The sequence below is a fragment of the Myotis lucifugus genome, unplaced genomic scaffold, assembly GCF_000147115.1.
Source record: "Myotis lucifugus unplaced genomic scaffold, Myoluc2.0 scaffold_99, whole genome shotgun sequence".
Classification (NCBI taxonomy): domain Eukaryota; kingdom Metazoa; phylum Chordata; class Mammalia; order Chiroptera; family Vespertilionidae; genus Myotis; species Myotis lucifugus.
In genome coordinates this window covers 4,274,048-4,300,324 of record NW_005871147.1, presented here as the reverse complement: position 1 = coordinate 4,300,324, position 26,277 = coordinate 4,274,048, and the positions used below count along the sequence as shown (strand labels likewise).

Sequence of the window (26,277 nt, the reverse complement as noted above, 5' to 3'; positions counted from 1 at the left end):
CCTATCTAATAAAGATGGAATATGCAAATTGATCATCACACCATCCCAAAGATGGCGGCGCCCATAGCCACAAGATGGCGGCGCCCAGTCCCCTCAGCCCCGCCAGAGTCCCCCAGTTCTTTCAGCCCCGCCGGGGGTGGCAGGCCCGCAGTGCGGCTGGCTGCTCCTTGCTCCTGCTGCCAGAATCCCAAAGTCCTTTCAGCCCAGCCTGGAGGTGGGGGGTGTGGGGGAGGGGGCGGCAGGCACACAGTGCGGCCAGACCCGCCCTCAGCCGCCCAGGACCAGCCCGAGGCGCAGGCAAGCCTTGGATGTTGGCTGCCCAGCTGCCCAGGGCTGCCTGAGGCTCAGGTAACCAGGGCTGGTTGAGGCTTGCGCTGCTGGCGGTGTCAGCAGCAGAGGTGTGATGGGGGCGTCACCTTCCCCTGATGGCCGGGTTGCCTCCCGCCCCTGAGGGCTCCCGGACTGTGAGAGGGGGCAGGTCGGGCTGAGTGACCCCCGCCTCCAGTGCATGAATTTTCATGCTCTGGGCCTCTAGTGTGAATTATAATAGCTGATAATAATATGAACTTCCCTTTTTTTAGTACTCAAGCACAGGGGGCAGATATACACTAAAATCTCTTCCAAATGGGAGAGACCATTGTCTTGAGGCTGAACAGATTTGAACTCTTGTTACTCTAGCTTTCCAGGGGATTGCAATATCCTCTCCAGACCTGCTGGGTCAAACAGTTTAAAATAAAAAGTTGAATTTGTTCTTGTTTGAATGGAGAAGCTATAGCATTCCCCTTGTGGCTAAGTACAGGGACATTCAGGGAGCATGGAATCATGACTCTGCTGAGGCCAATAAAACTGCCATTTCCATTTCTAAGGGCTCATAAAGATTGAATTATTTCCCAGACCTCTGGCCCTGGAGCAGGCCTGAACACACAAATCGAAGGTATTTTGCCTGCTGCATTGCTGTGAGAAGCCTGACATGCTTTTTTTTCTTTCTTTTTCCTTGTATGTCCTTGTATTTTTATACGTTGCTTCCTGTTAGCTCTCCTGGATTTTTCCAGTGTAAGATCCTGCTTACACTGGAAATCCAAGTTGCCAGGTCCTACTATAGGTAAATACCGTTAACTCAAGGACTGATCAGGGTTTTTTGGCATCCTTCTATCTCCCATCTACCCCCAATGTGAGATCATTTTAAAGAAGGTATAACAGAAAATTAACAAGAACAGAAGCTCTTATAGCTACATTAAGTCACTGTTGTTATTGCAGGTCTTCATGTGGACTGGCAAGAAAATGATTTTTCAAAACGTATCTTAAATGTTCCCCAAGAACTCTATGAAAAAGGCTATGTGAAGGATGTGGATGATGGGCTAAAGGTAGGTTTTTAACTCTAGGAAGTGATGTATTTCAACTGACCAATTATATCAGAAATATCGTGATCTGGAGCCTGGTTCATGATATAGACTCATGATGGCATTAGGTTTGTAAGATCAGGAGGTATAGTTTATAGAGTGAAGAAGAGACCTACATATAACAAAAAACAACTTAAATTAGTTTTGAAGCAATTCTCTCACTTGGAACACTTCTTAGGTGGTCAGATCAGTTAGTGTGTGTGTGGGAGAGGAGGGGCAACAAATAATACACTTTTGTCCCTGCTTGAGTTCAGAACCAAGAAGCCAGGCAGATAGAGATCAACATGTCAGCTTTATTAAGAACTAGAGGCCCGATGCACAAAATTTGTGCAAGAGGCTCAGCCCTTGCAGCCCCTGCCTCGTGGACCTGCGGCCCCATGGCCCCGCAGCCCTGCCCACTGGTTGTTCCAGAAGGTCATTCTGGAAGGTCATTCTGCCTTCTGGTCTAATTAGCATATTAGCTCTTTATTATATTAAGAATAGAGAGATGTTGGTGAAAGTGGCTTAAGTATATAGCAACAATCAGATTTGTAACTTGAATGTCAGTTAAACAGGCTCACTCACTAGTTACTGGTGGTACCACAGACTTCCATCTACAACAACATAGCTTTTACCATTCAGCTTGTATGACTCAGAGCTGACAAAGAACATATGTTCTGAGCAGTGGACTGATCCCAAAGGGGAAAGAGGCTGAGCTATGCATGCTCAGTTCCTCTCTCCAAACTGACCAATCAGGTAAATTTACTCTTTTTCTCTTGGGGAGGTGTGAGGGAGTGAACCAAGAGAGGCTTAAAAGTGTCACTCTATGATTATTGTCCATCCATGTAGAAACATGAATTCAAGCAAAAGGAGATTCTTTCTTCAACATAATCTTTCTTTCCTCTATAGTTTTCTCCAGTTTGTTCCCCTTTCACTTTTTAACTAGTTGGAAATGTCAGGTATGTCTCTAGGTAATGAAGAAAGAGGGTATTTTAGAAAAACATACTACTATGTTTGACTTATATGTTATAAATTCAAGAGGAATACTGAATGCTCAGCTAATTTTACTATATTGTTTACATTTTAAATTAAGCATCCTGTAATATCCTTAATAAGAATTAATATTTATAATTGAATTGCAAATGCTATATTCTGTTTGCTGTAATTTGCAAAAAGAGTGGAAGCTTGGCTAGTGTGCTTATCAATTAAAATTCTTTTTTTTTTTTTGGTGATAATTATAAATACAAAATTATCTGGTAGAAAATTTGAAAAGCCAGATAAAAGATGATAAAACCACCGCTATTTTCTTCAAGCCATTTTTTATTCATAGATTTATAATGATAATATTCATTAATAAATTTTCATAATGATTGATAATTATAAAATTAAGTCTTGCTGTATATATTTTAATAGTGCTTTTTTTTTCTTAATATTGTATATAAGTGTTTTCCTCATGGCATTAAGATTCTTCTAACATATTTAAAATGTATGACCTGTGACTAGAGCATATATTTTTAAAGGTACCTTCTTACGTACTGACATTATGTGGGCTATCCTACTTTTATCTCTTTTCTGTATTTGTGGTTGTCTCTTTGATCACTTATAACCTTGTAACTCAGTGATTGAGTTCATCAAACTAACTGTTTATAAGAATAGAAGTGAATAAAGTTAAGTGGATTTTAGAAAAGATGAGACTGTGATTGAAAGATTTTCATGCTTAATCTAGGGACACAAATTAAAATTTGAAATGGTGTTTTTTTCTGGTGACACACTGTTTAGATATTGCTATACTAAACCTAAAAGATTGGAATGTCTTGATAAAGGAATGACTTGTTTATTTTGAACCTTTGGGTAACTTTTCCCCCACTTTACTTTTTGCCTTAGCTCAGTGGTTCCCAAAATTATTTGGCCTACCGCCCCCTTTCCAGAAAAAATATTACTCAGCGCCCCCTGGAAATTAATTTTTTAAAAATTTTAATAGCAATTAAACAGAAAGATATATGTATTAATGTTTCTACCTTTTTCGTAAAATATAGTAAAGAAAGGTGTAAATTAGAAACATTGAAGTTTGAAATTATGAAACTATTTATTGAACTCAGAATAGAAAGGTAATACAAAAAAAGTTAAAACAAATGCACCTGTGGCCATCACCGCCCCCCTGGATCGCTGCAGCGCCCACCAGGGGGCGGTAGTGCCCACTTTGGGAATCACTGCCTTAGCTGATTGAAAGTTTCTCACATCGATGTTTCTCTCTCTCCCTTCCTCTTTCTCTAAAATTTAATAAAATCCTCAGGTGAGGATTAAAAAATATGTGGGTATATGAATGCATATGCAATCATACTTAAACATAAAGGCAATTTCTCTTGGTTCAACCAAGAGAGTTACAAATATTGTCCTATTACTTCTTTTACTTAATAGTATATCTTCAAGATCTTTCTATTTTACTACATATAGGCTATTAAATAATAGCATTCTTAAAGGGAGAATATGCCAATTTCTTTTTCCCTACTAATATCATTCTTATTCCATTTTTCTCTTCTGAAAGGCAGCAGAGGAAGTTGGGTATCCAGTAATGATCAAGGCCTCAGAAGGAGGAGGAGGAAAGGGGATCAGAAAAGTCAATAATGCAGATGACTTCCCTAACCTCTTCAGACAGGTAGAGTACAAGTTGTTTTTGTTTGAATTAACATCCTATCTAATAATAGACAAACATGGTAATTGACCGTACCTTTGCTACGCCCCCCATGGGCTAATCAGCATGATATGCAAATTAACCACCAACAAAGACGGCGGCTAACTTGCATACTGCAGGCAGGGCGGGTCAGCGCCAACCCGCCTGCCCCGCTGCCATCTGGGCCTGCTATTTGCCACCCGGGGCGGTGGGGTGGGACAGCGCCATCCCGCCTGCCCTGCCGCCATCTGGGCCTGCTATCTGCGACCCGGGGTGGCCGGGCGGGGCGGCAGCGATCGGCCGGCCCACCCGGGCGTCCGTGTGCGACCCGACCCAGGTGGCCGGGCGGGGAGGCAGCAATCCGCCAGCCCGCCCAGGCATCCCATGTGCGACCCGACCCGGGTCGGCCAGGCGGGCCGGCAGCCATCAGCCGATTCGCCTGGGCGTCCCGTGTGCGACCCGACCCAGGGCGGCGGGGCGGGACAGCGTGGCTCCTCTGTCACCCCAGCTTTCTCATCACAGCTCCCTTGGGGGCCTAAGCCTTTAGTTGGACATCCCCCGAGGGCTCCCCTGGCTGCCAGAAGGATGTCTGACTGCAAGCTTAGGCCCGATCCCCCGGGGAGTGGGCCTAAGTCGACAGGTGGACATCCCCCCAAGGGGTCCTGGACTGCAAATGGGCGCAGGTCGGACTGAGGGGACCCCCCCCCCCCACCCCTAGTGCACACATTTTTGTGCACTGGGCCTCTAGTGTGTGTGTGTGTGTGTGTGTGTGTGTGTGTGTGTGTGTATATCAATATCAGTGATATGTGATTTAACTCATGCTAGAATTTGTAAGTCCCCAAAATAGAGTTATTCTCTCTTATATAAAAGGCATCAGTTTTTCAGATAGCTTTTCCCTGTATGGTGGCTCATAGAACTTTCTGTGAAAAGGAAGAGTCCATGCCTTTCTGTATGTTTGTGTTCCTCTTCTTCTGGTGTTACAATGTATATAGTGTGGTTAACTCCTGATCGGGATGCTCTGGGCTTGGTCAGGCCCAGACTCTCTGATTGACTTTAATTTGAAGTGACTGTGGGTTCCTGAGTTTCTACCCTGCTGGCCCAGCAGTCTATATCCTAGCCTGTGCTGCATGGCCATTGTACCAGGGCACAGGAACCTTATGGCAGGCTCATGTTCTGTGAGAACTGAGAATGGCTCAGAAAAGTTAACGTAGGGTCTCTTTCTGACTACCCATCTGATTAGCTAATTTGATGTGGCAAAACTACAGGTTGGTTGTGAAAGCCAAAGATATGTTCTCTTTTCAGAATCTTAGAGAATTGGGAGATAGGAGTCTCTTTTTCCCTGTCCTCAGAGGTACCCTCACATAATTGATTCACTCTTTTTTCTCCTATCAATACCCAGAAAGAGGTGTCACGAAAAGGCAAATTGGGACACATTCTGGCCTTTCCACTCTGCTAGCTCTCCACTTTTTCTTATTTTTCCCTGGCCACCTTTTATTTTTCCTTCTTTTTTTCTTTCTTTTTTTTTTAAAAAGTCATTCAGTAACAAATTTATTGCTTTCTTATCATGGGCTAAAGAGAAAAAATCTATGAACTGGGACTCCCACGATTTAATATACTCAATAAAGAAGGCGATAAAGGTATTTTGCTACATTACCTTATTTTGAATGTCAGAATTTGAATATTACTTGTCTTTTTCTTTACATGCCTCCTATAATAATTCCAATTTCATAGGTATTTCAGTGCCTTATGGAGTCTAAAGAAAAGGCCTTTTGCTCTTAGAAGTAAAAGAAAAAGCATGTTAATTAAAAATATATATCTTATTTTTATTTTTTATTGTTGATAGTATTACAAGATACTAAGCACAGATTCAGTAAACACTATGAGACCTGTAGAACAAATACAGAGAAAATTACATTTAAGCTTATCTGAGCAAATCTGCCACTTCATTCCATTAAAAAGAGAGAATGAAAAAAAAATCTTCAAGCAGCTGGAAAAAAAAGATTAGTTTCAAAGGAGTAACAATAAGATTGATACCAGACATCTCAGTAGAAATAGTAGAAGCCAGAAAATATTGGGATGTCTTTAAAATATTGAAAGAAAATAATTGCCAGTATAGAATTCTGTATCCAGTGACAGTATGCTTCAAAATTGCAGATGACAGGTCTTTGACTACAACAATACTGTATATTCTATAATGTGAACCAGAGAGCATCTACTCTGGAGCAAGTTGTACGTTTAGCTGTTTGGAATTAATCGTAGTACTTTGCCCTTTTGTGGAATTTTTGTGTGTGTTTTCAAAATATTTTGTTCTTTACCCTTGTAATACACTGGGTGCTCATATATTTTCATATTTATCAATTAATATCCTATATAACAGGGGTGGGCAACCCCTGGCACGCGTGCCAAACATGGCACGCCAGTAACTTTTGCTGGCACGCGAAACCCTCTCTTATAATCTTCCATTTACAATTTTTTTCTTAATATCGACTTTTTTATTTTTCAGATAAATTCAGTGTAGGTGCATTTTAGATAAATAAATAATTTTAAATAACAAATTATCTTAAAGACCATAGACATGGATTGACGAGAGAGGGGAAGAGCAATTTCAATGGTGTCGAAAACGAACTATTGAGGACTTGGAATGCCATTCCAGAAAATTTTCTCTGTTTAAAAAACTTTGCAACAGCATTACTCTCCATGTTTTCATCCACATATGCTTGTGAATCTTTGTTCTCAGTGATGAATTTTGTTAAGTCTTGTAATAGGAGTAGCCTGACGGATGAAAGTAGTAGCTCGTGCATATCTCCGAAGGTCATGAAATATAAACCTGATGTAAAATCTCTGTCATCAGTGATGCAGCAGCAAAAGTCCCACTGATAATATCAAACGGAGTCATAAAGTTCTCTGTCGGACTATCAGTGTACATGTATAAAAAAATAAATGTATTTTTCATCATCATATACTGTGTTTTTGTCCCTTGAATGAATTTTATTATTTCTTCAAGGTTCTTCACATACATACACCTTAAGAGATATCAAGTAGGTGTAACATGTTCTCAAAAAATTAGGGTTGGCATGCAGAAGAATTTCGAGTCAGAGATTTTGCTGGTTTTGGCACGCACTCACAAAAAGGTTGCCCACCCCTGCTATATAATAAAAGGCTAATATGTAAATTGTCCCCTCGGGCGGGATTTTGACCCACTGGGAGTTTGACCAGGGGGTGGGGCTGGCCTGTGGCCCCTTCCCCGGGCGGCCCTGCCCCCAATTGGGCCCTCCCACCCCAATAGGGGGCGGTACCGCTGGCCAACCTCCCTCATCCCTCCTCTCCACCCCCTGCTGGGCCTCCGGACCCCACCCATGCACGAATTTGTGCACCAGGCCTCTAGTTGATCATATAACAAAGAATGCAGGCTCTTGAAAAGATGAGGACACAAACTTTAGTTTATTCATTTTTGTTTCCCTACTGATTAATGTGGTCCCTGACACTTCTAGGCATCTGCCTTTGAAACTGAAGCAATTTATCAGGATAGAAAAAAAATGATCACCACTAAAAAATTGTTTTCTTTTCTTTTCTAATACAGGTTCAAGCAGAAGTCCCCGGATCTCCTATATTTGTGATGAGACTAGCCAAACAATCTCGTCATCTGGAGGTGCAGATATTAGCAGATCAGTATGGCAATGCTATCTCTTTGTTTGGTCGTGATTGCTCTGTACAGCGTAGGCATCAGAAGATTATTGAAGAGGCACCTGCTGCTATTGCTACTCCAGCAGTATTCGAACATATGGAACAGGTATTAATGAGAAAAAGTCTAATTTGTGTTTTCTCACACAGAACTATACTCATTCAATTCGTATATCAATCTGAGAATAGTAGAATTTCTTGCATGGATTCTGGATAATTGATAAGATAATATTTTTTTCCAATAAAAATAATTCTTCTGTCTTCCTCTAGGAAAGCTGCCAATGAACATTTCAAGCTCTAAATTAGTTAACCCTTTTGGAAAAAAAAAATCAGTGTACTATTTTGAGTAGGAATAAAGAAGAGAAATGTTTTGGGATTTTTAATCTTATCATTTGATTTTTTTAACAAGCCTCATGATAAGCAGTCCCTTTTTAAAACTGATTATTGTTGAGTCCTGAGACAAGTTTATTCAAATTCATTTTTTCTTTAAAGGTCCTCTAAGTATCTTTAAAGTTTATATATTCTATATTTTTGTATAGAAAAGAATCTCTCAGCAGTCTTGCAGGGTCCCTTGGGAATAGTTATAGTTTAGGCGTCTAATTTCTGGAACTGGAACTCAATCTTCATCTTATTGGAGATATATTTTTATCTTTTTTCTCCTGAATTCCAAACAAGCTAAATATATGAAAGTTTATCCTGATGTGTGTGTTTTTGTGTGTGTGTGTGTGTGTGTATGTATGCATGCACATGTTAAGACACATTATTTAACTGGTGTAAGAGGATCTCAAAATACTGTGGCTTAGTTCTAGATGAGCTGGTGCCAGAGACCTAGGTTTATTGCTCTGCCATTCACTAGGAGAGGGATCAGCAAACTACAGTTCGCAAGACAAATCCAACCTGCCACCTGCTTTTGCAAGGAAAATTTTATTGGAATACAGCCATACTAATTTATGTATTATCTAGGTTGCTTTATCACTGCAGTGACAGAGTTGAGTAGTTGTGACAGAGACTATATGGCCCACAAAGCTGAAAATAATTGTTATCTGACTTTTTCCCAAAAAAGTTTGCCCACCCTTGCCCTAGGGTGTCATCATCTTCATGATTAAGCTAGCTCACAAGAGTATGTCCAACATTGTAGCCTGGGGAGGAGGGAAGAAGACAACGGAGGGCAAGCATATAAAAATATGATCTAGAAGTCCCACCAATTACTTCTGCTCACATTCCATTGTACAAAATTCAGTTATACAATCACACATAGCTATAAGGGATGTTAGGAATTGTAGTCATCCACTGGGTGGCCATATTCCTAGTTGCAATTTAGGAGATTTTATTACTTAAATGGATGAGGGAGAAAATTACTGGAGGGCAGTTAATAATCTGTGCCTCAGTCTGATCCTCTGGCTACCCATTATCCTTTCATACCCTTTTTCTCATTTTTAGAACATACTTAGCCTTTTCCCCAAAGAAGACAGCTCAAAGTCCAAGCTCTCCGAAACTCTCCATTAAATGTACAAGTGGCTTTTCGCCATGTACCCAATATACAATGGTGGAATAGAAACAGGATAAACTCCCATTTGGAAAAAAGAGGAGTGAAAATATATAGTAATCATTGATCCATAGCAGTTATCAGTTCCTTCTAGGCAGGAATTTTGATGAATTCCTGCCATGTAGTGGAGTAATAATACCTCATTAGCTCTCTGGATGCCCCTGGCTCTGATCTCAAAGCAAATCCCTTGGCTGTCCTCCCTTAAGGCACCCGGCTTTGTTCTCTGGAAAGTTATTCCTTGTGTTGTTTTCTCTGTGACTGGGCTTTGGAGACTGTACTTCCTTTGGCAGAGCTTTCATGGCTCACTTCCTGCTGGGGCAGGATTGGGGCCACAAAGTTTATTCCAATTATCAGTCACAGGTTCTTGAAGGCCAGGTTTGTGGTTTGTTTAGAATTACAATCCCTTTAAAACTTAGTATGTTTCTGGACTATTCTCTTCCAGCCAGCTTCAGGTAGGAGTAACCACACCCAAAATTTTTAGATACAGTAACTTTTTCTCTTTTATTTGAACTTTGACACTGGCGCTTTAGGGTGAAAATCTAATTTTCTGGTTTGGGGATACAAAAGTAGTTGAATTTTTCACATTCTGACTTTCTATTTTTCTTAGGGCTTAGTTGGGGTGTTGTCCACCTTGGAAGTTATTGTAGGACACCACTTACCAAATGTTTTGTTATGCCTAACCAGGAGGCCACCAGCTTTCAGTCTGAAATATCTGTGCTCTAGCTACCCATTACCCTATGTGTTGTTGCTAAGCCAACAACACATTTTAATATTTTTAAATAGCAGGATTCTACCTGTATGTAATCATTTCTGTAGTAATTAGGGTGCAGGTTAAGCTGTTGTAATAAAGAGATCCAAAATATGCAACCCAGATAAGCTAGAAGTTTATTTTTTTCTTTCCATCATAAGTTGCGGTGAGCTCATGTACTGTCATGACAATGTTTCAGTCCATGGAAGTGGAACAGCCAGAATAGAGAACAAGCACTTCCTTTTAAAAACATGATTCAGGAATTAGGTATATCACTCACCAAGGCTGACATTACTTTGGTCAAAACTTAGTCACTAAGTGTAAGAGAGGTTGAGAAACCTAGTCTATAGCTGGGCAACCATGTTTTAGGAAGAATGTTAGGAATACTAGAAACCAGGGCATGGTGAAAAATCTGCCACACTGTTGTTTTTCCTGCATGTATCTATAGGGTGAGGTTGCCTGTGATCCCAAATGATGAAAAACACTGTTTTCCTTCAACTTTGAATTGAGTTTGTCATCCATGTCCAGGATTTTCTGTAATAACCAGAGGTTGAAATTCACTCTAATGCAGCGGTCGCCAACCGGTGGTCCGTGAGGTCCGAAAGGTTGATGACCGCTGCTCTAATGTGTCTAAAAGCCTTTGATGGCTCTTATAAACACTAGATATTTGAGTCAGGGAGAGGCTATATAGATAAGCAGTAGTCCACCAGCTGGACAAGATGAGGTACTCATGTCTTCCCATCTTTCTTCTTTGAGTGTGCGGTGAAACTTGCCAAAATGGTTGGCTATGTGAGTGCGGGGACTGTGGAATACCTCTACAGCCAGGATGGCAGCTTCTACTTTCTGGAACTAAACCCTCGGCTACAGGTGGAGCACCCTTGTACAGAGATGGTGGCTGATGTCAATCTCCCTGCAGCACAGCTCCAGGTGAGTCACCCTGATCGTGGCTCCAAGAGTTGCCTAAAAAATGTCAGATGCCTGAAAAACTGGTTTAGCCTGTGTCTGATAAGAGAAGAGTGCCTCCTAATCGAGTCTCATCTAATGTTCATGCTATATGGATTGTGATGTGTGGGTTGGTTTTCCTCATGTGGTACAAATCTAGGAATATGATTGTACTTTATTTTTTTAGATACGTGCCGGTGGGGGGAGGTGGGGGAAAGGTAATGGCACGAGTGTGCTCCCTGGAGGTAGAGCACCTTATATTTTCTAGCCAGACACATCTGGTAAAAACTGTCATTTTAGAAAGAAACTTAAAAAAAAATGCTTTACTTGTTTTAATTATAGAAAACTTTACAACTTTGTAATTGGCCTCTACTCCTTTTACTAGTGTTCTGTATTGAAGCAGTTCCACATCAGAGTGGTGGTCGGGGGTTTTCTGGGCAACAGTGTGGCAGCACCCATTTGTTTTTATAATGTTTAAAGTGCTAGCTGTCAGTATTATTTTATCCATTCAGCCCAGAAAACAAATGTTATGGGAAGCAGTAATAGCTAATGATGAAGTTTGATAGTATTTGTATCTAACATATTCTTTGCCCATATTGGAAACCCCTTCTGAGTTCCCATTAAGGACTAAAGATTGATTGATTGATCGATTTATTTATTTATTTATTTATTACAATGGTTTATGGGGATAATTATGAGATGGACTTTTTAGCTGTCTAAACTTGGATAGCCACTGATATTGACACTTCCTTTGGATATTTTTATTCTAATCCATTGATGGAGAAATAATAGAAACTCATGTCTATTGCGTTAGGAACTTGGGGACTTTTTTTAGTAGAAGTGGAGAGTATTTAGCAACGTCTGTAGTGACATATTTTGTTTTAAGTAACTTAGAGTTTCTTCTTTGTTGATTTTAGAATACAGGTTATAAAAATAGAATGTTTTAGGTGGTGGTTACTAAAATGAAAAATCTTACAAGTAATCTATAGCCTCCACATTTTAAGGAAAGTAACTGTGAAAAATGAGTGATATGTGTTTTATTACCTTTCAGATCGCCATGGGGATCCCTCTGTACAGAATCAAGGATATTCGTATGATGTATGGGGTATCTCCCTGGGGTGATGCTCCCATTGATTTTGAAAATTCTGCTCATGTTCCTTGCCCAAGAGGTCACGTTATTGCTGCTCGGATCACTAGTGAAAATCCAGATGAGGTAACCTATCACTTAAAAGATTTACACTTTTCCCCCTGTGAACTTGAATATTGAAGATGATACCTGAGGGCTATGCTTCTGAAATATTTGGGACTTCCTCTGGAGGGGGGAATTTTAGAGGTTTAATCAGAGCAGACAAAGAAGTGATCACTGCTCCCCTGGTCATTTCATCCTACTATAGTCACTATAGAGTCCTCAGTAGCATTGGACGTTGGCTCTCAAGCCTTTATGATTTTTGTGCATCATTTCTGCTTTTATGTGCAATTACCACGGAGCCTAAACAGTAAATATATAAATGTCCTCTTCCTTGGAAATATAACATGGTCTCTCACATTCTTCATTCTCTAACAGGGTTTTAAGCCCAGCTCAGGAACAGTTCAGGAACTGAATTTCCGCAGCAATAAGAATGTATGGGGTTATTTCAGTGTTGCTGCTGCAGGGGGACTTCATGAATTTGCTGATTCTCAGTTTGGTCACTGCTTTTCCTGGGGAGAAAACAGAGAGGAAGCAATTTCGTGAGTACAATAGCATTTGATTGCATTTAAAAAAAATAAATCTGTGCTAATCTTCAGTGAAGGTGTGAGTATAGGCAGGGAACCATTTAACTGCTATAAAAGTATTAATATGGACAACCTTTTAAAGAATATTTTCAATTATACTTGTATTCATGTGTGTTAAAATATGCAGTGTTTGACAGATGTTTTTCAGTTTGTTGTTCAAGCCTTTTTATTTGCTTTCAAGTATATATATATATATATATATATTTTTATTTATTTTTATTTTTATTATTTTTATTTTATTTATTTATTTATTTTATTTTATTATTTTATTTTATTATTTGTTTTTATTCAATTTAGAGAAAGAGGAAGGGAGAGGGAGAGATAGAAACATCCATGAGAGAGAAACATCATCAATCAGCTGCCTCTTACACGCTCCATACTGGGGATTGAGCCCGCAACCCTGGCATGTACCCTGACTGGGAATCAAACCCATGACCTCTTGGTCAACCACTGAGCCACACCACCTGGGCTCAAATATTTTTGATAAACTTATAAAGTTGATTGCTTTAAACATATCATTTTCCCATGTTGCTGTAGGGAGGTAGATTCTTGAATAAGAATTTGACGTTCTATAAATCATAGAAAGACCTGTTATTAGTCATCAAACTAAAGCTGTAGCTGTAAATGTCCCATAGTCATTTAAAATAATAAACTGCTTGTTACATGCAAAGGACATAAGGCAACTGTCCCCATTGCTTATAGAAGAGACCTCATTCTGCTATGAAATATACTAGTACACACAGCTTATCCAAAGGTAACTGGTATATTGTAAGGGTTATTGGTTAATATTATATTAGACATAAACATTAAATATTAAATTAGTAGCAATATTGCTTGCCTAAAAATAGGGCTCTAGGAGGTAATTTTGACAGTTTAGATATTTTAGAATATTTATCTAAAATTGAACTAATTTTATTTTTTGTCTATTTCCTTATATCAAGCATTTAATACCATTCCTTTGATCTTTGGACTGTATACATAGACTAGTAGTCAATAAGTATTAATAATGTTGGTTTTTAATAGTGTTTTTGGAAGTAGGGAAGTCTCAATTTTTCTCTATTTTGTCTTCTATGATTCTCCCCATTTATTCAAAACTATAAGTAGAGAGGGAGCGAGGGCTTGGGTGGAAGGGTCAAAGGGGGAGAAAATGAGCGACATCTGTAATAGTGTCAACAATAAAGACTTGCAGCCCTGGTTGGTGTGGCCCAGTGGATAGTGTGTCATTGACCCATGCACCTAAGAGTCATGGGTTCAATTCCTGGTCAAGGTCATATACCTGGGTTACGCTTTGATCCCTGGCCCCAGTCGGGCACATGTGGGAGGCATCAAATTGATGTGTCTCTCTCACATCGATGATTCTCTCTCTCTCTCTCTCTCTCTCTCTCTCTCTCTCTTCCTCTTCCTCTTCCTCTTCCTCTTCCTCTTCCTCTCTTCCTCCCTCTTTCCCTTCCACTCTCTAAAATCCAATATCCTCTGGTGAGGATTAACAGTAAAAATAAAATAAAATAAAATAAAATAAAATAAAATAAAATAAAATAAAATAAAATAAAATAAATAAAATGGCTTCCTGAACGGTTGGGGGGAAAGTAAAACTTTAAGTAGAGTTTTTCCAAATTAAAGCAATGCTACCAGAAAAAATATTTGGTATAAAGTTGCCACCCCCCCTCCCCCTTTTTATTACAGTCATCTCTTGCTTTACCAAAGTGAAGAAGGTTTATGCTAGAGTTTGCAAATTGTAGTTCAGTCAAACACATGGCAGCCTTCCAAATAGTCACAGCCACACATGTGTTTGATTGGCTTACAGGGTGCTAATGTATTAAAAAATGCCAGTATTTAAAAATTGATAGATTAAATATATGGATTTCTGCCTTCTCTTTAAAAATGGGATGGTAACGACAACATAGGTTTTATGTTCCACTTGGCAAAAGTTAACTAAACCTCTGTGTGGCTGCTTCTTTTAGAGGAAACATGAATTCTCTAGTGCACACAGTCTGCCTTCTCATTTACATTCTCAGAATAAATGAGACATCCCTCTGTTGGTATTTAGGTTTATAGTCCTGTTTAGGCAGACTGCTAAGTATTTTCTGTAGGACATGTCCTATCACTTGGTCCAGAAGCCTTGCTCTTTACTTCCTGACTTGCTCTGTATCCTATATAATAAAAGCCTAATATGCAAATCGACCGAATGGCGGAACAACCCGTAGAATATCTGGTGGAACAACCGGTTGCCATGATGCATGATGACCACCAGGGGGCAGATGCTCAATGCAGGAGTTGCCCCCAGCCTGCAGGCCCCAGGCTGGGGCCTCTGATTGCCCCGCTGGTCGCCCCACAGATCAGCCCTGATTGCCGGCCAAGCCTAGGGACCCTACCCATGCACGAATTTCGTGCATCATGCCTCTAGTATTTCTCTAACGAGGTGTAAGTTAACTAGGTTAACTTTTAGCATACTAAAAATATGGTCTTTACAATAAGCTTGCTTCTTGACTTCATGCCAGAAGTTCATCCCTCAGCTCAGAGTTTGTTTCTTTCTTATTTATATCTTTTCTTACTCATAACATTCATAATATTCTTGTTCTCTAGAATAGCCCCAACCTATATTTCCAGCATTATTTCCCATACATCGTAATCTAAATACCATGAGAACAGGACCATGTCTGTTTGTTGCTGCTGTATCCTCTGAACATAGTAAGTGTTCAGTAAATGTTTATTAAATGGATGGATTTGCCACTAGTTCCTGTCCTCATACCCTTTGCTTCAATCATAATGAACACAACCCATATTTTCTTCCTTCTTTCCCTTTGTTCTTGATATTCTGTCTATTTATTCATTCACTCCATTCAAAAAAATATTTGCTGAATATATGGCAATACAACAAGGACCAAAATAGGGTCTCTGCCTTCATGGAGCTTGGGAATCCAGAGGGTGAGAGGCAAATAAACAGTTAAACACAATGTAATAAGTTGTTATCTTATGATATTGGGATTACATAATGGTGTTACAGGAACATACAGCTAAGTCAGCTTAACTCAGTCTAGAGAGGGTCAGGGAAGGTTTCTCAGAAGGAAATGGCATCTAGACTAATATATGAAAAATATATAGGAATAAGCTAGGCCAAAAGAGGACATAGAGAGGAAGGCAGAGATGGGAAACTAACTAATGTTCTAGGCTGAGGGATTGCCTGGACCACCGGAATAATATTCCTATCACAGTCATATTCCCAGGTATACTTTCATTCCACGTCAGATTCCACATTCTTCTTGAAATCATAGGAAGGTGGGTATTGTCCCTCCTTAGAACTCCTCTAGCACTTTGCTTATATCTCTCTCTGATGATATTCTGCCATATATTTTGAAAGTAATTACTGTATCTATATTCTCTTTCCCTTAATAGCCTAGTATGTGCCTTGGGTCTGTGAGGTGCATAATAAGTATTTGTTGAAGTAAAGACCTGTTCTGTGCAGTGCAGACACTGGGCAAAAATATACATGAAAAAAAACCCAGAGTATTTGAAATCCTGTTAAGATTAGATCATTTGACACTTGATTGGGAAGTAATAAAAGTAATGAGTGGTCATTTCACAAACATCTAAAAGGCAGCTTTAAAAAACACACCACTGTCACATGAAGTGTTAGGCTGATACCTGACTATATCTGGCCAGTTGCTTATTGTATGGAAATCTTTAAGGTATGAGAATGTGTCAAAATTCATTGAACAGTATACTTAAAAATAACTATATTTTATAATATGTAAATTATACCTCAATAAAATAAGGTGTTAGGGAGAGAAAAATTATGCTCTGATTCTAGTTAGCAATCAATAAATGAATGGAACCTAGGAAGTGAAAGCTGAGGATGGTTTGCACATAATTTGTTTTGTCCTCCATATAATGAAATGCATGTGATTTGCGGATGCACTTATGATAATATCAGTCAGAACTCATAAGTTTACTGACTTCTTGAAAATCATCCCATCTGGAATGCATGTGAATGAGCACCCTTATATTTACACCCTCATTTGTTCTTAGAGCTGTCTGTCCCTCTCCCCTCCCTTCTAAGACTCCAAAGGAATGAAACAATTCTTTAAAATGATGGAAATTTCAACACTGAAACATTTGTTGCTGAAACAGATCTGCTTTTGTTCTCTCAGAAACATGGTGGTGGCTTTGAAGGAGCTATCTATTCGGGGTGACTTTCGAACTACAGTTGAATACCTGATCAAATTGTTGGAGACGGAAAGCTTTCAGTTGAATAGAATTGACACTGGCTGGCTGGACAGACTGATAGCAGAAAAAGTACAGGTGTGTATTTCTCCATTTGCACAAACAGCTTCTAGGATTGGGTTTTATAGACTTGTGGTGTGATCAGTCTATATCACTAGATAAAATTTATCTGATTCTAATGTAAATGGTTCTTGGAAAAAACCTAGGAGTCAGTGTAATTAACACTGTAAGAGTTCTTGTGCCGTGTTACACCGTCATTTTACATGTTCTAATATTACTTTCTGGGGTATATTTGAAGAGAGGCACATAGGGATTGAGATCCTTTCTCTTTCCTCATTTGATGTTAAGTCTGGCTTAGAGTTACCAACTCTTAAATCTGTTTAACAGATGCTGATGAGAGGGGCCTCATGTGAAGCAACAGTTACTTCTTATTCCTGAATTTCAGGGCTCTTCTAAATTACCCAAGATTTTTGTTAAAATCATTACATTCAATTAAGTTATCTAAATGTCCAAATTTTGGTTATATATCATTTTTCTTTGAGATTATCAGTAGCCAAAACTCTGTTCCTTTTTGAGTTTATTTCTGACAAAGGCTTGTTTTTGAGCAGCTCTTTGATTGGTTCAGTAGAAATCTTAGAGTGAAGGGAGAGTTGTTTCTCATCTCTATTCAAATGAGGCCTCTATTCAGATTCTAAAGTAAATGTGTTTGTAGCTCAAAAAATCATTTGGCAATAAGGACTCCATCCATTCTCAATGCTGGCTGTATCTTTACAGGAAATTTGAGCCCTATTTAAGTTGAGGGGCCATGGTGCCAAGTGACTGTGCTTTTTATTATCTGCCCTGTTTTTCTTCCTTTCAGGCAGAGCGACCTGACACCATGTTGGGAGTTGTGTGTGGGGCTCTCCATGTGGCTGATGTGAGCCTGCGGAATAGCGTCTCTAACTTCCTTCACTCCTTAGAAAGGTAGGCTGTGTTTCTCCTTGGCTGTGCGAGTTAATCAGTGGACCTGAAGTACAGGACTGAAGTTCAAAGACCCATTTATTCTTTTCCCTGTTTCTGGCAGCTTGTGAATGCTACCTGTTATTCACTGACAATGGGGACAGGAAAAGGGATGTATGGATTATGACAAATTATTGTGGGACTCTACGGCGGATTCTAGAAATTAGCTTATCCTGCAGTTAGAACAGATTGCTTTTAAAAAACTAGAACCCTGTTAAAATAAACGTTCTGTCCAGTACAAGCATCAAATCTCTCTATACCCTAATGATGAAAATCTGCATGTTCTCTCTAGCATTGAGCCCTCAGATTTCACAGTTACCCAAGTCTTATGATAAATATCTTTCACTTTGTTACTCTGATGCACTAAAACCTTCAGCAGCTCACATTACCCTTATGTGCAAATCTAAATCCCTCAGTGTGACTTTTAACTTCCTATATACTTTGGCCTCTTTTTACCAGTCCAGTCTTACTAATTTCTGTTTCTGAATGTGCAATCTCTACCTAGTTAAGTGGTTTCCCTACCAGTGTACACATGTGTTTTACATAATCTCTTCTATAAGCTCCCCTACCTTTTAATGTTATTTTCATTTATTCTTAAAACTTGTATTTTGAAATAATTTTGAACTTCTATAAGAGTTGCATGAATAGTCCAAACAACTACTATATTCTTTGCCCAGATTCACCAATTATTAACAGCTTGCCTTACTTGCTCTACCACTTCTTCTCTTTATTATTATCAAAAGTCTTTCTTGATAATGTTTCCTGCTTGACAATGTACTTCCTTTTCCCCTCCACCCAGCCATGCACTACTGTTTTTTCTTTAAGACCCCAAATAAAACTCAGTTGATAGGAGTAGATTAGGGGTGTTCATTTTGGAGCCTTTTTCTTTTTTTAAGTTTTATTTATTTTTAAGAACAGGTAATACATTCACATGAGTCAAAATTCAAAAGGCACTAAAGGCATATAGTGAAAATTCTTTTTTTTTTTTTTAATATATTTTATTGATTTTTTACAGAGAGGAAGGGAGAGGGATAGAGAGTTAGAAATATCGATGAGAGAGAAACATCGACCAGCTGCCTCCTGCACATCTCCCACTGAGGATGTGCCCGCAACCAAGGTACATGCCCTTGACCGGAATCGAACCTGGGACCTTTCAGTCCGCAGGCCGACGCTCTATCCACTGAGCCAAACCGGTTTGGCTGAAAATTCTTCTTATCTCTGTTCCCTGTCCACCAGTTTCCTTCTCTGTAGTCAACCCAAGTTGCCAGTTTCTTCTGTAACCTTCCAAATATTGTAAATTTATATAAACACTAGAGGCCCGGTGCACGAATTCATGCACCAGTGGAGTCCCTTGGCCTGGTCTGCGGGATCAGGCCAAAACCAGCTCTCCAACATCCCCCGAGGGGTCTTGGATTGCGAGAGGGCGCAGGCCAGGCTGAGGGACCCCACCGGTACACGATCTGGGCCAGGGAGGGACACAGGAGGTTGGCCAGCCGAGGAGGGACCATGGGAGGGCTCCAGGGCGTGTCTGGCCCGTCTCGCTCAGTCCCGATTGGCTGGACCCCAGCAGCAAGCTAACCTACCAGTTGGAGCGTCTGCCCCCTGGTGGTCAGTGCATGTCATAGCGAGCTGTTGAGCATATTAATGGCTTTTATTACCTATAATAATAAAAGCCTAATATGCTAATTAGACTGGACGGCCGAACAACCTTCCGGATATCCTTCTGGACGACCTTCCAGATGAAGCTGGGGCTGCGAGGGCCGAGCCCCTTGCGCGACTTTCATGCATCAGGCCTCTAGTATAAGATATGCATGTAATAGTTGTTTCTTCCCATCCCCTATTTTTTTAGAATATATTTTTATTGATTTCAGAGAGGAAGGAAGAGGGAGAGAGAGATAGAAACATCAATGATGAAAGAGAATCATCGATCGGCTGCCTCCTGCATGCCCCCTAATGGGGATGGAGCCCGAAACCTGGGCATGAGCCCTTGACTGGAATCGAACCTGGGACCCTTCAGTCCACAGGCTGACACTCCATCCATGGAGCCAAACCAGCTGGGGCCTCACCCCCTATTTTTTAAAAACACAAATTATAGCTTGCTTTTCATTTTTTCACTTGCTTTTTTCATTGTTAAAAATATTTCATATTAGTACATAAAAGGCTTCATCTTTATTTTTTAATGACTGCATAATATCCCATTATTATATGGCTTTTTCATAATTTATATATTAGTCCCTTACTAATGGTTGTTTAGGTTTTTTTCCAGTCTTGATATTCCAGGAAATGCTATAATCAATAACCTTCGAGATGCCCTTATACACTTTTAGAACTTTCTAGAAGTAAATGTATCTCACATTGTTGTTCTTTCAGGGGTCAAGTCCTTCCTGCTCATACACTTCTGAACACTGTAGATGTTGAACTTATCTATGAGGGAATCAAGTATGTACTTAAGGTATGTTGAAACCCACTGAAGCGTACACTTATTTTTTGTCTCTCTTTGTTAGCTTATTTCCTGTAGGTCCAGAGATAGGGGGGAAAGTTTAGTTTACTGCAAAGCTGAGTGTTATGAAATTAGTCATTATTTGTGTCAAAGGCCAGAAGCAACATTTCTGAAAATGTTTTAGTTGTTCCTCAACTTCACATATGGATCGAAGAGATAAAGGAGACAGAGAACAACCAGGGAAGCATCTAAGGTCACCCTGTTTGCTTGGAGCAGGGCTGAGCCATTCCCACAGACACTGATGCTAAGAGCACCAGTGCTAGGAATGTCCTTCCTCTTTGATAGATTTTTTAAATCTATATTTTTGAGATACTGAGTTTTATCTGGGACTCCACCTGGAAGGGATATTGACTTGTCCTTTCTGGTTCTCATTCCCTAGGTGACTCGACAGTCCCCTAACTCATATGTGGTGATCATGAACGGCTCATGTGTAGAAGTAGACGTGCATCGGCTGAGTGACGGGGGACTGCTCTTGTCCTATGATGGCAGCAGTTACACCACATACATGAAGGAAGAAGTGGATAGGTGAGTGGCTGTTTGAGATCTATATGTTGGTCATTGTATCAACCTTTCCTCTCAGATAGTCACTAGCTCTTGTGATTTTTCAAGATCTTTCTTTGATATTCTATTTTAATAAAAAATATAGTACATGCACTTAACAAAAAATTTTAAGAGTACAAAAATGTGTTTACAATGAAAAACATTGTCTTTACCACTTCAATGTGAGTAGATATGAAAAATAAGTTCTCTTTATAAGGAGCTACTGTTAACAGTTTAAGTATTGAAGTTTTACATGCATCTACAAGTTACATATATGTACTGTTTTTTTCTTTTAAATGTATTCATAAATAAAAATAATCTTTAGATACTGTTTTGCACCTTATTTTTTCCTTAACATATATTGTAGACCAGCGGTTGCCAACCTTTTGGACTTCATGAACCACCAGTGGTCTGCGGACCACCGGTTGGCAACCACTGTTGTAGACTGTTCAACACCAATCAATGTTGTTGTGACAGTTAAATGAATTAACATATGTAAAGTGCTAAGAACTTTGTCTGGGGCATAATAAGGGTTTAAGAAATGTTAGCTGTTACATCTTTATCATCTTTGTGGGTTTTGTTTTGTTTTTAAATAGAGATGCCTGCTCTTTTTAATGGTTGTATAGTATTCTATTATATAGATGTATCATAGTTGATTTAATCTAACCCTTATTGAAGGAATTTTGCTTATTTGGCATTATAAACAAAGATGAAATGAGTATCCTGTGTGCATGTGTTTGTACAGAATAAAGTTATTAGTTTGTATTTTTTTTTAAGAATGACATTATTCTACCATTCCCTATGGTAGAATTATTCCTTAGGTGCTTTATTGGCTTACATACCCTACTTATCTCCTAGATATCGCATCACGATTGGCAATAAAACCTGTGTGTTTGAGAAAGAGAATGACCCTTCAGTGATGCGCTCACCTTCTGCTGGGAAGTTAATCCAGTACATTGTGGAGGATGGAGGCCATGTGTTTTCTGGCCAGTGCTATGCTGAGATTGAGGTTGGAGGGGTGACAGGGCTTTTGTTTCATGGGAGGGAAAGTAGGAATGGGGTTGTCTGGGATAGACTAGGATTGAAGAGTAACCGAAAGTAAATAGAAAATAGACAGGAAAGAGCATAAGTTAGTTTAATTGGGGCTAGGAATCTTAAGATTTTAACAATAAATGCAAAGCTCACAGGTTGTGTTGTTTTTTTTTTTGACAGATGAGGAATTGCTAGCTCTAAAAAATAGATACTAGGCTCAACAGCACTAATTGAGTGTTAGGTGTTGTGCTATGTGCTGATTATACAGGAAAAATATGATAGGTAGAGGGGGGCCACTAAACAGACAAGTAATGAAATATGAATCTGATAGAGCCAAGCACAGAGTGCTGAGGGCCACCTAACTCAAGTTACTGTGGGGCTGGGTGGATGTAGGTGGCTAGTAAGGGAAGACTTCTGAGAGAAGGGACTTTGATTTTAGTTTTGAGAGATAGATAATAATGGACCAGGTGAAGAAGGGCAGGGAAGAATGTTGAAAGGGGAAGGAACAGCCATGTACAAAGGCACTGAAGCAAGAGGGTATGGTATATTTAGGGAACTGCAAGTACATATTGGTATTGCTTAAGAATGGATTAAGTTTTAATGGGAATGACAAGCAAAGATGCTAAATAAGTAAACAATTTGAGATCATGGAGGACCTTATAAAACATACTAAGAAGCTTAGACTATCATGGAAGGATTTTACATAGAAAAGTGATAGGGCAAGATTTGGGCTCTTAGTGTCCTTGTTGAAGGTGCATAGCAGGTAGGGAAATCTTTTGGGAGGTTTTTGAAGTACTCTAGGCCACAAATGATGAGGGTCTAAACCAAATAGCTAGCATGAGAAAAAGATTTCTGAGAGAGGTTTGGACGATGTATTTGGCTGGGCTTCATAATTGTAGATAAGGGAGAAAAAAGAGTAAAGAATGACTCTTAGATTTTAGCTTGGGTATCTCATGTATGCAGAGTGAGCATTTAGATCTGAGAGTATGAGGAGACTAAATTGTTCATCACTTCTAAGTACAAAACAAGTAAAAATAGAAATTATGAAAAAATGGATTTAAACAGTTAAAAATAGGAAATTCCAGTAGCTGTTATTAATCCTTAAAGCTAGGTCCTGAGAGATTTTCTAATGGCCTTTCTTGGTAATCTCTTGGAGATTTTGATAGATTTCCATTTTTCTGGATTGAGTAAGATACAGTCCAACTTAGATGATGAGGGGAAAAATGACCTCCTTAAATCATTCATCTGTGTAAAGAGAGATTAAATTCTAATTTTATTTATTTTTCATTATAGGTGATGAAGATGGTAATGACCTTAACAGCTATAGAGTCTGGCTGTATTCATTATGTCAAGCGGCCTGGAGCAGCTCTTGACCCTGGCTGTGTAATAGCCAAAATGCAGTTGGATAACCCCAGCAAGGTCCAGCAGGCAAGTAGGAAGGGACTTTTAATATTGCTTTCTAGTCCGGCTGGTGTGGCTCAGAGGTTGAGCGGCGACCTATGAATCAGGAGGTCAAGGTTCGATTCCTGGTCAGGGCATATGCCTGGGTTGTGGGCTCGATCCCCAGCAGAGGGCGTGCAGGAGGCAGCCGATCAATGTTGATGCATCGAGGTTTCTATCTCTCCCTCTGCCTTCCTCTCTCTCTAAAATCAATAAAAACATATTTTAAAAATACTGCTTTCTAAGAGCTAATTACATATGACGGGTAATTTGGAGGGGCAAATGATTTCTATGCTTGGTTTGCCAGTTTTTCTTAAGCTTTTCCCCCTGATTGTATGCCTTATTTTTGTGTTTATAGTATTATGAATTTAGAGTTTGCAGGAGTTATGATAATAAGATTCTATGATTTTTTTTTATGATGCTTCCTCCATTGACTTCTTTCCTTATAGCTGCAAATGGTGAAGGAATGTCTTGATTTTTGAATGATGATTCTAAGTTGCAGTGGTATGTTTGCACCCTGCATAGAAGGTAGGGGATGACTTGATTTCTCATTGGGTTGACAGGCTGAGCTTCACACCGGCAGTCTGCCACAGATCCAGAGCACAGCACTCAGAGGCGAGAAGCTCCATCGAGTGTTCCACTATGTCCTGGACAATCTGGTCAACGTGATGAATGGATACTGCCTTCCAGATCCTTTCTTTAGCAGCAGGGTATGAATCACTTCTCTTTGGGAAGGGATGTACAAATAAGGTAAGGTACCTGTTCTCCAAGATAGTTTAAAAGTTGCAAAAAAATGTTTTTTTAGATGGACCTCTTTCCCCTTTAGTTTAGGGAGTTGAAGTCTTTAAATCCTTGCTTCTTATTCATTTTATTGACTTCACATATAATTGGGCAGTGTTAGAAGCTTTTATTGCAATTTTGAAGTAAGTACTATATGATAGTGAATTCAGATATATATCATTTTATTGTGTTAATTTGTCTGGATCCTATTTTATTATTTCCTTCTTCTTAGGTAAAAGACTGGGTAGAGCGGTTGATGAAGACCCTCAGAGATCCCTCCTTACCTCTCCTAGAATTGCAAGATATCATGACCAGTGTCTCTGGCCGCATCCCCCCCAACGTGGAGAAGTCTATCAAGAAGGAAATGGCTCAGTATGCTAGCAACATCACATCAGTCCTCTGTCAGTTTCCCAGCCAGCAGGTATTTATAGAGCAACAGTATCATTTTCTAATGGCCACCATTTCTTTACTCTCTGGATGTTGTGCTGTTAAAGTTTTAAGCATTATGTCCTTCAAAAAACTGCCACACAATACAAGCCCAGTAATTAAAGTACTGTATGTGACATGTAAAGTATCTGTGGTTATGAGGGACATATACCCAAATCAGAGATATCTTTATGAATTTAAAGTGAGGGATATTCACAGTTTTATTATCAAAGACTTCTTTAACACCTCAGCAGCATATGTATCCTTAAAGCAAATTTGCATGTAGGGAGTAAAGCTAGGCAAGCGGGTAGTAAAGTTTTGACCTTGACCCTTGATATATCTTGATTGTCATGGTCTCTGGTAGGTTTTGTGATGTACTCATTAACTCATTTGGGAAAGGGTGAAAAGAAATAAAAGTTGTTTGCTTATTTAACATAAGCCCCTAATCTATGCCCAGTAACTTTCAGCTGCTCCCTACATATAAAAGATAGAAATTATCATGTTATAATTAAGATTCTTAGTGGTGATATTATACAGGTTAATGCTTTGGGTCTCTTCATTGGGTTGGGTTTCATTTTTTTCTCTTTCTTACACGTTAGATTGCCAACATCCTGGATAGCCATGCAGCTACACTGAACCGGAAATCTGAACGGGAAGTCTTCTTCATGAACACTCAGAGCATTGTCCAACTGGTACAGAGGTAGTTACATGTAACTCCACATTCCCGGACCTATCCATCCTCATACCTTCCTTTCTTCTAAGTAGTCACAAAAAGATTTACTTCAGGTTTGACTTAGATAAATTAGAAAGCACTTATATCTTAGAAAATATCTTATATCTTCTAAATATCTTAGAATTGTGAGCTAACTGTTATACCCAATATTTGTGATAACTTCTTCCTATTCTACTTCCTTCTGTCAGTTATTAAGGCACAGAAATGTCATTTTATTTTTTCTTGCAATTTTGATAAAACACCTAATTTTTCTTCTGGCACAAGGTCTAAATGTAACATTTCTTCTTAACTTATAGAACCAACTATTGGACTAAAGGAAGATACTCGTAGATTTTTCAGATATCTCTTAGCCATTTCACGGGTGTGGTAATCATTTCTACTTAGCAGTGGGAACTGAACCCCAAAGTAGGTAGGGATGTCAAGTAGTTATTTTTTTTTATTTATCATTTCTCTCTTTTTTTAAATATATATAAAAATCTTGTCTGTAGCCAGATTTCTTTTAGGCTTGAGATTTGAATTAATCCGGTTAGCTGATTTTAGGCTGGCCCCTGTCCTGTCCTATATTCAGAGGGGAAGCATGTTCAGTGGAAACTCTACAAAGTAAATCTGGGCTCCGGGTTTATTATTTAATAGTCTGTTATTAATAGTGTTAGCCCATCAGGTTTTTCAGTGGAGACTTGTTCTATATGCCTAGGTACCGCAGTGGCATCCGAGGCCACATGAAGGCTGTGGTGATGGATCTGCTGCGGCAGTATCTGCGAGTAGAGACACAGTTCCAGAACGGTAAGCCTCTTCCTGAAGACACTGTATCTGAGAAAGTTTCCCTGTAGGACTGTGCAGCAGCCCAGCCAGTTCATCCTGTCGCT

General features: G+C 39.4%; 1 protein-coding gene across 7 annotated transcripts in view; it reads left to right on the top strand.

Moving 5' to 3' along the window:
- ACACA (acetyl-CoA carboxylase alpha) overlaps positions 1 to 26,277 on the top strand; it is a 206,338-nt gene that overhangs the window by 39,294 nt on the left and 140,767 nt on the right. For all 7 annotated transcript variants that reach the window (XR_002830099.1, XR_002830098.1, XM_023756841.1 and 4 more), the window contains exons 9-24: positions 1,258 to 1,364; positions 3,925 to 4,035; positions 7,631 to 7,840; positions 10,782 to 10,952; positions 12,019 to 12,180; positions 12,532 to 12,695; positions 16,889 to 17,039; positions 17,821 to 17,924; positions 20,331 to 20,412; positions 20,840 to 20,985; positions 21,859 to 22,009; positions 23,326 to 23,460; positions 24,036 to 24,182; positions 24,485 to 24,673; positions 25,278 to 25,378; positions 26,106 to 26,194. Coding sequence is in view for 5 of the 7 variants with exons in the window: in XM_023756841.1 (XP_023612609.1) it covers positions 1,258 to 1,364; positions 3,925 to 4,035; positions 7,631 to 7,840; positions 10,782 to 10,952; positions 12,019 to 12,180; positions 12,532 to 12,695; positions 16,889 to 17,039; positions 17,821 to 17,924; positions 20,331 to 20,412; positions 20,840 to 20,985; positions 21,859 to 22,009; positions 23,326 to 23,460; positions 24,036 to 24,182; positions 24,485 to 24,673; positions 25,278 to 25,378; positions 26,106 to 26,194 (2,220 nt within the window). In the remaining 2 variants the exon portion in view is untranslated. The remainder of the gene's footprint in view (positions 1 to 1,257; positions 1,365 to 3,924; positions 4,036 to 7,630; positions 7,841 to 10,781; positions 10,953 to 12,018; positions 12,181 to 12,531; positions 12,696 to 16,888; positions 17,040 to 17,820; positions 17,925 to 20,330; positions 20,413 to 20,839; positions 20,986 to 21,858; positions 22,010 to 23,325; positions 23,461 to 24,035; positions 24,183 to 24,484; positions 24,674 to 25,277; positions 25,379 to 26,105; positions 26,195 to 26,277) is intronic.